This window comes from Gobius niger (genome assembly GCF_951799975.1).
Source record: "Gobius niger genome assembly, chromosome: 22".
Lineage (NCBI taxonomy): Eukaryota > Metazoa > Chordata > Actinopteri > Gobiiformes > Gobiidae > Gobius > Gobius niger.
In genome coordinates this window covers 7,940,709-7,955,861 of record NC_136873.1, presented here as the reverse complement: position 1 = coordinate 7,955,861, position 15,153 = coordinate 7,940,709, and the positions used below count along the sequence as shown (strand labels likewise).

General features: G+C 43.6%; 1 protein-coding gene across 6 annotated transcripts in view; it reads left to right on the top strand.

The window, feature by feature from the left end:
• The window catches only part of grin1a (glutamate receptor, ionotropic, N-methyl D-aspartate 1a), a 124,025-nt gene that overhangs the window by 46,444 nt on the left and 62,428 nt on the right, over positions 1-15,153 (top strand). For 3 of the 6 annotated variants that reach the window (XM_079581237.1, XM_079581236.1, XM_079581240.1), the window contains exons 4-5: positions 9,885-9,947; positions 10,873-10,970. In XM_079581237.1, the coding sequence (XP_079437363.1) occupies positions 9,885-9,947; positions 10,873-10,970 (161 nt within the window). The remainder of the gene's footprint in view (positions 1-9,884; positions 9,948-10,872; positions 10,971-15,153) is intronic. The other 3 variants (XM_079581239.1, XM_079581238.1, XM_079581241.1) reach the window with 1 other exon arrangement.

Below are 15,153 nucleotides of genomic sequence, written 5' to 3'. Positions count from 1 at the left end.
CCAATGGAATAAACAGCCAGCGGTGATTGCGGTGATTATGAATTACCCAAAAGCTCCACTTCCGGGTCCAATGGAACTTTAGCCCTATTCACTATAATGGGATCTAGCTGATTAGAACCTGCTGTAGAGCCGAGAACACCCAGAGGGGGAAACAGGGAGCGGGGACTGAACTTTCTCCTATTCGTGCCCCGTCATGAGAACCAAGTCGACACAAGCCTAAGAAGTTTTATTTAGTTTTTTTAACCTCTTAACTCCCGCCTGAACCGAGAGAATCTTTTTCCTCACGTCGGATTTTTTTTCCATCATTTTTTTGTTGGGTGTTCAACTCATTTTTGTAACTTTTTGGTCATTTTTTGGTCATTTTTTGCCTTTTTTTTTGTCATTTTATTTTTCATTTTTGTCAAATTTTTTGTAAATTTTTTGTAAATTTTTTGTAAATTTTTCTCACATTTTTCTCACATTTTGGTAATTTTTTGTTATTTTTTTGTTCACATTTTGTCACATATTTGTCATTTTTTTGTCATTTTTTAGTCGGTTTTTTTTGGTCATTTTTTGGTCATTTTTTGTCACATTTTTTAAAAAAAATCATCAACTTTTTATCACATTTTGGTAATTTTTTGTAATTTTTTTGGTCACATTTTGTCACATTTTTGTAATTTTTTGTCAATTTTTTTGTCAATTTTTTGTAATTTTTTGTCACATTTTTAAAAAAAAATCATCAACTTTTTATCACATTTTTGTAATTTTTTTGTCACATTTTGGTCATTTTTTTTTATTTTTTTGTCACATTTTGTCATTTTTTTGTCAATTTTTTGTCAATTTCTTGTGACATTTTTACCACTTCAGCAACACTCTGGATAACTAGGAAATGAGACCCTATGTCAGATCAATATAACATTTTTCCAACAATAATGACCGAGACCTGAGTGAGATCATCGCCCCCTCTTTAACCTGTTACCTGCTGTCCCACTTGATCAGGGGGTGAAGGTTTAGAGTCAAGGGCTAGGGATGGCAAATGTGACGTGTGATATGTGTGTTTCAATCACATATTTTTAGAAACTAGAAGGTCCTGGGTCATCACGCAGGCATTCGCTTTGAGATAATAACTCTGAACCCCCATGGAGGAGCTACTTTAAAGACTGTTAAAGACACGCCCCTCACTTCACGGAGATGCCGGGGGCCGCGAGGCTGGTAATTGCCCACAAAATCCAAGTCAACCGACGGCTTATTTTTAGCCGGGTGTCGAAGTAGTTAGCGAGGTCTCACTTAAAGCGGCGCAAACTGGCTCTGGACACAGTGGACTCGCAGCGAAGATGAAATATTAATGTCGTAGCCAGCGTGTAAAAATAGACAAACTCTGGGGAAAAAGACAAAGACGTTTTCGTGCGCTGCTGCAAAATGTTTTTTTTATGGAGAGACTGGCAGAGGCTTTTAGACAACTCTCAATCTGCTGTCTGTAAGATGCTAGCATAATGTTGTAATGCTACATCTGAGAGGAAATGTTTTAGAATGACGATGGAGAGGGAGGCATGTGGGGTGGGAGGGAGGCCTAAGGGGTGGGAGGGAGGCCTGGGGGTGGAGAGGGAGGTCTGGGGGTGGAGAGGGAGGCCTGAGGGGTGGGAGGGAGGCCTGAGGGGTGGAGAGGGAGGTCTGGGGGTGGAGAGGGAGGCATGTGGGGTGGGGAGGGAGGTCTGGGGGTGAAGAGGGAGGCATGTGGGGTGGGGAGGGAGGTCTGGGGGTGAAGAGGGAGGCATGTGGGGTGGAGAGGGAGGCATGTGGGGTGGAGAGGGAGGTCTGGGGGTGGAGAGGGAGGCATGTGGGGTGGAGAGGGAGGTCTGGGGGTGGAGAGGGAGGTCTGGGGGTGAAGAGGGAGGCATGTGGGGTGGGGAGGGAGGTCTGGGGGTGAAGAGGGAGGCATGTGGGGTGGAGAGGGAGGCATGTGGGGTGGAGAGGGAGGTCTGGGGGTGGAGAGGGAGGTATGTGGGGTGTAGAGGGAGGTCTGGGGGTGGAGAGGGAGGTCTGGGGGTGAAGAGGGAGGCATGTGGGGTGGAGAGGGAGGTCTGGGGGTGAAGAGGGAGGCATGTGGGGTGGAGAGGGAGGCATGTGGGGTGGAGAGGGAGGTCTGGGGGTGGAGAGGGAGGTATGTGGGGTGTAGAGGGAGGCATGTGGGGTGGAGAGGGAGGTCTGGGGGTGAAGAGGGAGGCATGTGGGGTGGAGAGGGAGGTCTGGGGGTGAAGAGGGAGGCATGTGGGGTGGAGAGGGAGGCATGTGGGGTGGAGAGGGAGGTCTGGGGGTGGAGAGGGAGGTATGTGGGGTGTAGAGGGAGGCATGTGGGGTGGAGAGGGAGGTCTGGGGGTGAAGAGGGAGGCATGTGGGGTGGGGAGGGAGGTCTGGGGGTGAAGAGGGAGGCATGTGGGGTGGAGAGGGAGGCATGTGGGGTGGAGAGGGAGGTCTGGGGGTGGAGAGGGAGGTATGTGGGGTGTAGAGGGAGGTCTGGGGGTGGAGAGGGAGGTCTGGGGGTGAAGAGGGAGGCATGTGGGGTGGAGAGGGAGGTCTGGGGGTGGAGAGGGAGGTATGTGGGGTGTAGAGGGAGGCATGTGGGGTGGAGAGGGAGGTCTGGGGGTGAAGAGGGAGGCATGTGGGGTGGAGAGGGAGGCATGTGGGGTGGAGAGGGAGGTCTGGGGGTGGAGAGGGAGGTATGTGGGGTGTAGAGGGAGGCATGTGGGGTGGAGAGGGAGGCATGTGGGGTGGAGAGGGAGGTCTGGGGGTGGAGAGGGAGGTCTGGGGGTGAAGAGGGAGGCATGTGGGGTGGGGAGGGAGGTCTGGGGGTGAAGAGGGAGGCATGTGGGGTGGAGAGGGAGGCATGTGGGGTGGAGAGGGAGGTCTGGGGGTGGAGAGGGAGGTATGTGGGGTGTAGAGGGAGGTCTGGGGGTGGAGAGGGAGGTCTGGGGGTGAAGAGGGAGGCATGTGGGGTGGAGAGGGAGGTCTGGGGGTGAAGAGGGAGGCATGTGGGGTGGAGAGGGAGGCATGTGGGGTGGAGAGGGAGGTCTGGGGGTGGAGAGGGAGGTATGTGGGGTGTAGAGGGAGGCATGTGGGGTGGAGAGGGAGGTCTGGGGGTGAAGAGGGAGGCATGTGGGGTGGAGAGGGAGGCATGTGGGGTGGAGAGGGAGGTCTGGGGGTGGAGAGGGAGGTATGTGGGGTGTAGAGGGAGGCATGTGGGGTGGAGAGGGAGGTCTGGGGGTGAAGAGGGAGGCATGTGGGGTGGAGAGGGAGGCATGTGGGGTGGAGAGGGAGGTCTGGGGGTGGAGAGGGAGGTCTGGGGGTGAAGAGGGAGGCATGTGGGGTGGAGAGTGAGGCATGTGGGTGGAGAGGGAGGTCTGGGGGTGGAGAGGGAGGTCTGGGGGTGGAGAGGGAGGCATGTGGGGTGGAGAGTGAGGCATGTGGGGTGGGGAGGGAGGTCTGGGGGGTGGAGAGGGAGGCATGTGGGGTGTGGAGGGAGGTCTGGGGGGTGGGGAAGGAGGTCTGGGGGGTTGGGAGGGAGGCATGTGGGGTGGAGAGGGAGGTCTGTTGGTGGAGAGGGAGGTCTGGGGGTGAAGAGGGAGGCATGTGGGGTGGAGAGGGAGGTCTGGGGGGGTGGAGAGGAAGGTCTGTGGGTGGAGAGGGAGGCATATGGGGTGGACAGAAGGCATGTGGGGTGGGGAGGGAGGTCTGGGGGGTGGAGAGGGAGGCATGTGGGGTGTGGAGGGAGGTCTGGGGGGTGGAGAGGGAGGCATGTGGGGTGTGGAGGGAGGTCTGGGGGGTGGAGAGGGAGGTATGTGGGTGGAGAGGGAGGTATGTGGGGTGGAGAGGGAGGTATATGGGTGGAGAGGGAGGCATGTGGGATGGAGAGGGAGGCATGTGGGGTGTGGGATTTGTCTAGAAAAAGGGGAACCAAATTGTATTGTACTTTGTAAACTGTTTAAACTGTATATTGTTGTTCTTTGCTATAAAAATTATTGATAAAAGAGAATAGAGACACACAACTGAATGCTTTCTACTGTAGCTCCAGCTCGTGCAAAGCAGTCGGTTTAGGCTGTATATTCAACAGTGGGATTACATGACATAACATGGCTGACATTACGGTGCATCAGACACAGTGGTGGAAAATGTCTGCCCAGGCCTGGAGTCCCTGTGCCGGACAGAGGGTTTTGGCATCGGCAGGTCTGATACACTGCAGAGGAACCGGTCACGGTTTGGGTGATCATTGATTTGGATACAAGTGGTTTCAATGTGATTCTTTTTTTGCGAGCAGTCGTTACTTCCAGGGAAAAGTGCAAGGAAAGTTAAATGCAGACCCGGTGAAGTGCAGACACTGTTGTTTCTAGAGGAGCTGGGTTTGTCGATGGTCACTTTTTTATTCTTTGTCCCTGTCTTGCAACCGCCGACCTGCGTTTTTGATCTACGACTGAAGATTTTCCACACAACAATAACAGTAAATTTATAACTTTGAGGAAATCTCAGTAAGTTATCAGTAAAACCAACGCTTATCAGGGTTTAACAGTGTTTTCATATTTGTAAAGGAATCGTCCGAGTGACCCACACCCACCTCAACATTCTGAAGAGCCCAGAGATACAGACGGCATCTCTGGATTCGCCCAAATATGGTCATAGATTTTTTTTTTTCAACTTTCTCTAATTATTCAAAAACTACTTTAAGGAGTTTGATGTCCTAATGTGTAGAATGAGCTCAGGCCTGTTCACCACGACTGTCTCTAAAATCCTGCACTGTCACTCAGAAACGTCTCACTTCGGGTCCGGATTTTCGTCATGCACAAGCTTAATGTAGAAGCTGCAGTTACACGTATGACCTGAGGTGGCAGTAGTGAGTATAAAATGGTGAACTTTCATCTGGCTTGCCTGGCTCTTCCATACTCTTCCCTGTCCATTTCACGCAGGGAATTAGTCTGGTTGTAGCGTCCCAGATGAATGTATGAAGCGTACAAGTGGGTCTTGTGTTTGGTTCCGTCTTTATTTTCCATGTACACAAATTCCACCGTAAGAGCTAAAAACAAACAATGTACAATATAACAAACCATAAATAAGGAAGCATGTTGCATAAAGTGACATAAGTATTACCTTTTTTCCCCTTCAATCTGGGAGCTAAAATCAGGGCCATCAAGTGCCATGTTCCATTCCACCATGACATGCACAAACAAATTTAAACACTTCCTGGCTCTGCCCACAGGAAGTGATGCCATAGGACAGGAAGTACTTCAAAATATTGTTAAGTTCACTACACTCCCGCCAATCACGAGTAAAATGAGTGATTTACAATGAAACAGAATTATTACAATATTTAACCTTAAAATTTGTTACATCCATACTTTACATTGTGAAGTACTGTAGGGTGTCTTCCAATGCAAACGTTACAAATTAAACGCTGATGACAGTCAGTCACTACATGTCCAGCTTCCAAACATCCATAACATAAACCATTTTCTGCTACATAAGAACGCCGTGCAAAAATAGGCAGATCTGCAAACCTTAAACATTCATTTAATTCATGACAGTTTTCATTACAAAAACAGCAAACATTTTCCTTCCTCACAAATGTTAAAGACCTGTCATTTATAGTGGTGTTAGTAGATAACACCACTATAAATGGTGTTATCTTGGCCTTAATTTTGAGGAGGTTCCTTGGACAACTGGACGAAGAGCATGAAGAGATGTAATTGGATTACTAGCTATTGTTGCTTCAAGTGAAATAAAGGAAACAAAATCACTAAAAGTAGGAAAAACATTGGTTTCAATCAGGCGCTGAGTTACTTCTCTATTCCATCTGGTAATAATCCAGTCTGGTAGTTTTGAAATTATTCTTTGGTTTTGTTCACAATCATTTAATATTTCTAATCCGTTTACATGGGGCATTGCTTCTAAACATGAGGTCAGGAAATCTGAATAATTTCTAAGTCCCTCTGCATCTTTACCATTTATTTTTGGCCAGTTATTTATCCTTTGTCTAAATGCTCTCTGTATTGTAAAGGACTGACCAAAACGTGCATTTAATAGATTCCATGCATCCTGATAAGCATCACTGTCATTTCTAAAAAAGGTTCCCTCAAGCATTTGTTCAACTGGACCACCAACATATCTTTTAAGGAAGTACATTTTTTCTTCTGAGCTGATATTCCTTTTGTCAATAAGTGCTGTAAATGATGCTTTCCATTCAATAAATCTAATGGGATCACCTGTAAAAATGAATGGTTCAGGGACAGGTAGTCTGTTCAAATTTAAATGATCCTGAAGAACTTGCATCAAAGATGTTAAGTCAGAATTCATGTTAGGGGCAGGAGGTTGTGATTCAGGCAATAAAGGAAAGGGCCTTTCCGGTATGGTTTTAACATGGTTGTCTAATAGCAAGACAGGTGGAGATGTAGTAGTTGCAACAAAGTTAATATGAGGAGTTTGGTTGACAAGGGGAGCTTCAGCTTGATCCTTAGACGGCAGGGTAACTGGCAGAGATGGTGCATGATCCAGAGCCTGCCCACCATTGTCTGTGTGCCACGCAGGGGGCACAGAAGTCAAGAGGTCGGTGTAGAAACTTTTGTCTTGGTTCAACTCCTTATCAAAAACCTTTAGTCTCACTTCTGCTACCTGCATTTCTCTAGCGGCTTGCAGTCGAATAAGTTCCTGTTTTTTCTCATGCATTTCTTTCCTTTGCCGTTCCTCTAGTTCACAAATTGATTTCATTATTATTTCTTCTTCCAAGAGGAGTTCATAGTTTGTCCTTTTTGCAGCTAATTCAGCAGCGGCCTCAGCTCGCTTAGTTGCTACTGAATATGTATCAGAATCAAAAGAAGCTTCTGAGCCATAGATGGAACGTGCATGCTCTTGTGAAAGTAGTCCATGCATCCTAGTCCTTTCCCTTTCTTCATTAAAATCTTTCTTCTCTTCAATGGCTCTGCCATATGCAATGTTGACCAATTCTGAAGTTACAGCATGGCAAGTATCCACTTGTCTCCTTAGTTCGACAGCAGGTGGAGTGGTGCATCTGATTTCTTTAAACATAGTCATTACATCCATGCAGCCTTTTTTCAAATTGTCAATTAGTGACCAAAGTTCTTCTTCAGACAAGTATGATGTTAGTCCTTTTCTTGCATCTCTAATGTCTGATTTCCATTTTTCATATGCAATAAGCAGGTGACTTTCTGTCTTTTGACATTCAGCAGCATTAGCCAGAAGTGACTGTTCACCTAATTGCATTACTTGCTCCATATTTACAAACACATTACAAAAGGCAAAGCATATTGAATGTAAGTCCCATAGTCTCTTTCTTTTCTTTTTTTTTTTTCTTTTTTATTTAACAAGTTGTCTTTGCCTTACTTGTCCTTTATGTTCCATCCGTAGCAGAGCACTTTTGTTTAGGTCATAGATGTGCTTCCATATAAAGTCTCAAACAGATTACTCACAATGTCCGTAGTTTGTCTTCCTTAATTTTTACCAATAATGCGGCATAGAGGATGATGTCCCATGGCCACAATTTTCTTCCACGTTCCTTTGCTTTGCAAAGCGCAGGCGGCAAGGCTGATTCCTCAACAAACTGCAGAATACAGGAACAGGTCGATTTTGCTGAGCCACTTTTGGAGAAAGCTCTTACTGTAGCGTCCCAGATGAATGTATGAAGCGTACAAGTGGGTCTTGTGTTTGGTTCCGTCTTTATTTTCCATGTACACAAATTCCACCGTAAGAGCTAAAAACAAACAATGTACAATATAACAAACCATAAATAAGGAAGCATGTTGCATAAAGTGACATAAGTATTACCTTTTTTCCCCTTCAATCTGGGAGCTAAAATCAGGGCCATCAAGTGCCATGTTCCATTCCACCATGACATGCACAAACAAATTTAAACACTTCCTGGCTCTGCCCACAGGAAGTGATGCCATAGGACAGGAAGTACTTCAAAATATTGTTAAGTTCACTACACTGGTCATGGAGCAGTTTGAAGGGGCAGGCCTAACCAATTAGCGATTAGCGGACGTGACGACAGCTGTGTCCAATTCAAAAAATCTGAAGTGAATATAAACTCACGCGGAGAACGCCAGGCGAAATCCTCGACTACTTCATCCATGATTAGTTTTGGCTAATGTTAAAGGGGCTGGAAGCAAGTTCGCCATTTTATACTCACTACTGCCACCTCAGGCCACATGTGTAACTGCACCTTCTATATTAAGCTCGTGCATGACGGCAATTCGGGCCGAAGTGACACATTTTTGAGCGACAGTGCAGGATTTTAGAGGCAGTTGTGGTGAACAGGTCTGAGCTCATTCTACACATTAGGACATGGCTGGAACATGTAGGGGGAGGAAAATACTTAATTTTAACATTTTTAAACTCCTTACAGTCCCTTTAATGTTATTGAACTAACAACACAGTGGTGCAGAGAGTGACGTAACCTTGTCAATTCTCTGTGACGGTCGTGATTGGTTCGGCCTCAGCCGCCAGTCAGCAGCTTGTTTCCTGTGTATGGCCACACCCACCTTCTTTCACGCAGAAAGAAGGTGGGTGTGGTTTATCAGGCTAGCATTTAGCCCCTTTAACAAATGCTGAATTATTAATATAGTTTCTACTAAATAAAGATACAAAGACATGTTGATGAGCAAAGTGGTTCAACAGCCCATAAACACATAAATAATGGATAATGGAATAATCATGCTAACGCTAGAATGCTAGCGCTAGATTCGACTGCTATTTTTTCACTTCTACTGAACAATCTGCTGTGAGAAAATATCCACATGGGCCCGATTTACACATGTGTGATAAATAAGTTCATATTCCACCAGAAAATGTCTGAAAAGAGTGAAAAATTGTGTTTTTTCCCAATCAGCGAAGTCACGCCGCCTTCTATGACACGATGCCGTCTGTATCTAACACTACGTCGTGCAGCTAATGAGCTCCATTCCCGGCTATAACACGTGTTTTCATTGACTTATAGTGGGTGAACTATTTACTCAAGGGCATCTGGGACCAGGCCTTTATTGGAACCAGGCCACAATTAGAGACAGGCCTTTATTTCTATTTGAGCAAAACGGACGACCAGGAAAACGAAGATTTGTGTCCATTTGCACCTAAAATATTAGGTTCATTTATTAACTAACATTTCAAACCCTCTCCCAGCGGCTGGAACATTGACTCCTTTTATTTTGTCGGGACAACAGGAAGTGTTTCGTTGCTGTTAGCGGAGCTTTGACATCAGTGTCACTGCAGGTTTCTGTTTCGTTTTTACCGCGGACCGGATTATTTGTTGTTATCTCGTGTAAAAGGCGAGTTTAGACGGAGCGTTTGTGTTTGTGATCGATCATGAGACTGACCCGAGAGAAGACGAGACGCTCGCGCTGATGGGAGGAGTTATTTTGAGGCGTGGGACTGACCTGCACACGGAGCAGCTGGACGTGCTTTGAAGACGCGATGGAAATTCCTGACATGGGGAATATTTCTACCGCTATAGTTTTTAATAAAAGCCCCGGCCTGTTTTAGAGACCGGCTTTAATTTGCCTCAGCCAGCCGCGAACCCGGCCTCTGTCAGAGACCCGGCCCGTAATGGAATACAGGCCAGTATTAAAGACTTTATGGTAGTCATCGTGCATCATCTAATCCAGCGAGTGTGTGGTTTTCTCATGTACGTAGCACTTTCCTCAAACTGTTTCCTCATCCTTCTTTCGTCCTAGTAGTGTAATGTATGCGAACAAACCGTGATGTTTCCCTTTGCAAGCCCCGCTGTTAAAGGTCCCGATTTGAGGCAGCGAGGTGGAGAGTTGTTGGAATGCTTTACTGCCCTCCATTTTCAACTGTTTATAATATTCTTTCTGTGTCTGCATATTTTCTCTGTGCACATTACTCATCAGAATAAAAAAAGGAACTATGAAAACCCCGACCAACTGTCCTTTGACAACAAGCGAGGACCCAAGGTATATTTGCATGGTCAATGCACGCCGCCCACCAAACTTTTTTCCAAACCGTAGCAACTCTCTTAGTCAACCAGCCCGAAAACCGGTCACCAGCCGAAACCCAGAACGACCCCCCCCCCCCCCCCCCCCTTCTCTCTCTCGGTAGCACGTCCTTTTTTGTTTTGACTTTGAGGCATCTCCCTATGATTTACGAACAAAAAAAAAAGAATGTTATGAAAGGTTTATTTTTCATTTTCTGGGGGGGGCGTTTTTGATGAGTCAAAGAGAGCCAGTGAACGCGCCCTCCCCCCTTTCCCCCCTTCCACCCCGCTTTTATCATTGCCATTTTCTCCTTTCCAGAACAAAGGAATGCATGTATTTTCCGAACACAAGCACTCACTCTCCGAAAAAAGAGTTTTGCAAGTCCGTTCCTCTGCGGAGAACCGGGGTAGTGTGGAAACCCCCCCCCCCCAATCGAATCACGGATGCTACTTCCTGTTTCCTTGATTTTCAGCAGTTTTTTTTTTGGTTTTCGTTGGGGGTTAAACGGACCCCGCCCAACCCCCCTTTTTCACTTTTTAGTTCCTGGTTGCATTGACCTTATCTACCCTTGTACCTACCACATGCACGCATTTTTTTGGAGCCTTGACAACCCTCAGTTTGCATGCCGAGACAAATGCAAAAAAAAAAAAACTCTTATGATTTTTTAACCCTCAAGCAATTTTTTTTTTTCCAATTCAGCCGGTTTCCCCCCCCCCTCCCCCCTCCTTGGATCGCTTTTCCTTTTTTTTTTTTTTTTTTTTTTTTACCTCTGTCTCTCGTTCTTGAAGTTAAATGGTCTGAGCTCAGAAAAGGGAGCAGGTAAACCAGGCGGCATGGTGGCGGAGAGGGGCAAAGGGGGGGGGAGGTAGCTGGCTTGACCTATGTTGTGCCCCCTCGATCGCAGGCAGAGAAAGTCCTCCAGTTCAGCCAGGAGACTAACTTAACTGCGCTGCTGCTGGAGGCCAAAGAGTTGGAGGCACGGGTCATCATCCTGTCGGCCAGGTAAGGAAATACACTTTTCAAGGGACATGTCATGCAGGATTGAGGTTTTTGAGGGTTAAAGGTGCATTATGTAACTTTTAATGTGGGAAAAAACCCTTGATATTTGTGCGTATTTGACCTTTTCATTTACTTCAATAGATCTCAAATGGCATCTGGTTTAGAAACTTTGGACACATGTTAAAACCTCTTAACTCCCGCCTGAACCGAGAGCATTTTCTCCAGTTCAGCTTCACCCAAATCCTGTAGGCCTCATTTGAAAGCTAAGACCTGCAAACTAAATAGATCTTTTTCCCCACATCATCAGATTTTTTTCATCACTTTTTTTGTTGGGCAGTCGTCTCATTTTTGTCAAATTGTCGTGAATTGTTTGTCACTTTTTCGTCAAATTTTTCAAAATTTTTCGTCAAAATGTTCTCATTTTTTTTAGTCAAATTTTTGTCACTTTTTGTCATTTTTTTGGTACATTTTTTGTCAATTTTTTGTCACTTTTTTGTCAAATTTTTGATTTTTTTTGTCAAATTCTTATCCATTTTTCGTCCATTTTTTCTCGATTTTTCGTCAAATTTTTCTCCATTGTTTGTCAATTTTTTGTCACTTTTTCGTAAATTTTTTCTCCATTTTTCGTCAAATTTTTCTCACTTTTTTGTCAAATTTTTGACACTTTTTGTAATTTTTTTTGTCCATTTTTTCTCATTTTTTTGTCATCTTTTCGTCAAATTATTCACATTTTTTGGGTCAAATTCTTATCACTTTTTTGTCCATTTTTTTTTCACTTTTTCGTCCACTTTTTCTCCATTTTTCGTCAATTTTTCTCACTTTTTTCACATTTCCATCATTGTTTTCGTCTCAGTTTTGTCGCTATTTCTTCACCTTTTTCCCAGAAGCTTTTGGACTGGGGTAAAGCCAAACTGGAGAAAATGTGCTTGGTTCAGGTTGGAGTTAAGGGGTTAAATCAGTACTAAGTAACTCTTGCCCCTAGAGGCCATAAGCGCAACTGCAGGTGTCGTAGCGAGTTGCGATTTTTTTAACTTATTAATTGTCTTGGAGAGTAAATACTACGCTGACAGAAAAGACGAAGGGACAGAGGGATATTGTACATCCAATTACACAATGGAAATCACTTTGATATTTGTGCGTATTTGACCTTTAGTGACTCAGTGGTGTTACGAGTGCAGCATGGCACCTTTCCTTTCCGTCAAAATTAAACAATGTGGATTTTCTAAGCGGATAAAGAACTCGTCAAAGCTAAGGTAAGAACATATCTCAGTATGTAAAAACGGTGGCCTATTCCTTTAAAGGAGGCCCATACTTTTGCAAACCACTGTAAAAGAGATCCATTTTTGTGGTGTTCCCCAGGGATTCGTTTTTGCACCATTCTTTTTTCTATATTATGAATAATCTACAGTCTAATAGTTAAGGCCCTATAATATATATCGTCTTGGGGCCCAAAACCAGATACACAGAAATCAAATTAGATTAATTTTTTATTATTTTCTTGCCTGACGTTAGCTTTAAAATCAGTTTGTCCTCCTTGTACATCAGCAGTCACCAAAAGTGTTAGTACATCATTAAATATTCTTTAGCTGTACATTATATATTTTATCTTCTTTATCTGGAATTCTAAATGATGCTGCTGACACCCAAATGCTGCTCATAAATCATTTTTTGTGGTGTTTTATAAATATATGACTATGTGGGAGCCCATTAAAGCTGTGGACGGAGCATTCCTTTTCAGGTCAAGTGCATTTATCTTATGTATGTACGGCAGAGCGGGTTTAATAATGGATGATGGCACTGCAGTGGGCATGGGAAAATGATAAGGAAATGGTTGCTGCACAAGACCTGCAAGCTGTTTTGACCTGACTCTATGATGAGGGACTGTAGGGCTGGGACAAAATATTGGATTGATGCTTTCAATACGAGAGCATTTTCTCCAGTTCAGCTTCACCCAAATCCTGTAGGCCAGTGTAACGCCTCATTTGAAAGACCTACAAAACTAAATTGATCTTTTTCCTCACATCATCAGATTTTTTTTTTCATCACTTTTTTTGTTGGGCAGTCGTCTCATTTTTGTCAATTTTTTGTGACTTTTTTGTGACTTTTTTCGTCAAAATTTCGATATTTTTTGTCAAATTCTTATCACTTTTTCGTCCACTTTTTCTCAATTTTTTTTCAAATTTTTCGTTTTTTTTGGTCATTTTTTTGTCACTTTTTTGTCACTTTTTTGTCAAATATTTCTTACTTTTGTCCATTTTTTGTCCATTTTTCATCAATTTTTTCTCACTTTTTTCACATATTCATCCTTGTTTTCGTCTCAGTTTTGTTGCTATTTGAAAAAAAATGAAAATGTGAAAAAAGTGAGAAAACATTGACAAAAAAGTGACGAAAAATTGATGAAAAAGTGGCAAAAATGTCACAAGAAATTGGCAAAAAATTAACGAAATATGACAAAAATTTGACAAAAAAATTACAAAAATTTGATAAAAAATTGACGAAAAAATGACAAAAATTGACAAATAAATGTGGCAAAATGCTACAAAAAAATACAAAAAATATGATAAAAATTCAACAAAAAAATGACAAAAAATGGACAAAAAATGACAAAAATGTGATAAAAAATGACAAAAAAAATGACAAAAAGTTACAAAAATGAGTTGAATACCCAACAAAAAAAATGATGGAAAAAAAACTGATGACGTGAGGAAAAAGATCCTCTCGGTTCAGGCGGGAGTTAAGAGGTTAAAAACAGTGTGACCCGCTCCACAGAGCACCTGAGGCAAATCACTTATAACATCAGACTAACCAGATAAACGTCTGTGTCCATAGAATCATTTAAAATCCCTTATATTTGAGCAGCATCAGCTTCGTGGTTGTATAAGCTACGCAGCGGCGGAGTGATCTGCTAGAAAATAGTCCCTCAAAATGCGATGATTCTTGTGATGCAGGTCAGTTATATTCCAAAAATTACTCTATGGACACAGACATTTATATGGTTAGTCTGGTGTTATAAGTGATTTGCCTTGTTTTTAATGCAGGCTAGCTGATACCATAGACATGCACTAGCCTTGCACTAGCCTAGCACCACAAAACTCTTCAAACATAAGCACGGCATGAATTACAAAACAAACAAAAAATCTCCAGAAATCAGCAACACTCTGGAAAACTAGCAAATCAGATGATGAAAAAAAAACGGTAGCTAAACTAGAATAAAAAGTCGAACTGTCCTTTTGACAATATGTAGAAATGGTCCGAGATCCACTGTAAGGAAGTGCAAAATGCCGGCGTTAAACTCGATGTCCTCTGATGGTGTCGGCCTGTCAAGCTAACGGCCCCATTTGGGAAATATGTCGTGTGCATTTAAAGCGTGGCCTTGAGGGATTCCCATTAGCAGACACAGGCAGTCACAGCACCCAAGGGACCCGTCCAGATGTAAGCCGCGCATCAAGCTCAGCGACTGCGGATAACGTTCACCTCTCGGAGCGGACGTAATGCTAATAAGAGCCACTCCACTGTGTTAGGTTTTCCAAGAGACTGATTCCACTCCAAGGTCGAACTGAAATAAGACAATATCCTTGTAATTATTCATCATCAAACCTAAATAGTTTTCAGATTTCATACAAAAAACATTGTTGGCAGTCATTGCTTGGAGGTGTCCCACAGGGGTCAATCCTTTGCCTCATACTTTTCTCCACTGTTTTTTTATAAAATAGATTCAAGACTCAAAAGATTTTATTGTCATTTCATATTAATACAAAATGAATGGATTGTGCAATTATGCTTACAGCTGCTGTTAATGCACAGGAATTGCACAACCAAATCTAATGTATAATTCAATGGATATTAATGTTTCAGTAGAGTTTTCTCATCCATTGGGTAACATTACTATATAGAAAATGAATGCAGTAGAAATGCTGTCTTTTCTCTTTATTATTATTATTTTAAAGGCTTTAGACCAGGGCTGGCGAACTCGTATCGGGTCGTGGGCCGAAAATCAGCCCCCATAGCAGCTCGCGGGCCACATATATTATAAAGCACTGTGGCCTAATCAACGTAATAATAAAAGCCTGTTAAAGGAACAGGCCACCGTTTTTACATACTGAGATATGTTCTTACCTTAGCTTTGACGAGTTCTTTAGGACCTGTCTGATCTTCAGTCACGTAAACACAGCGCAGACGGCGTTAG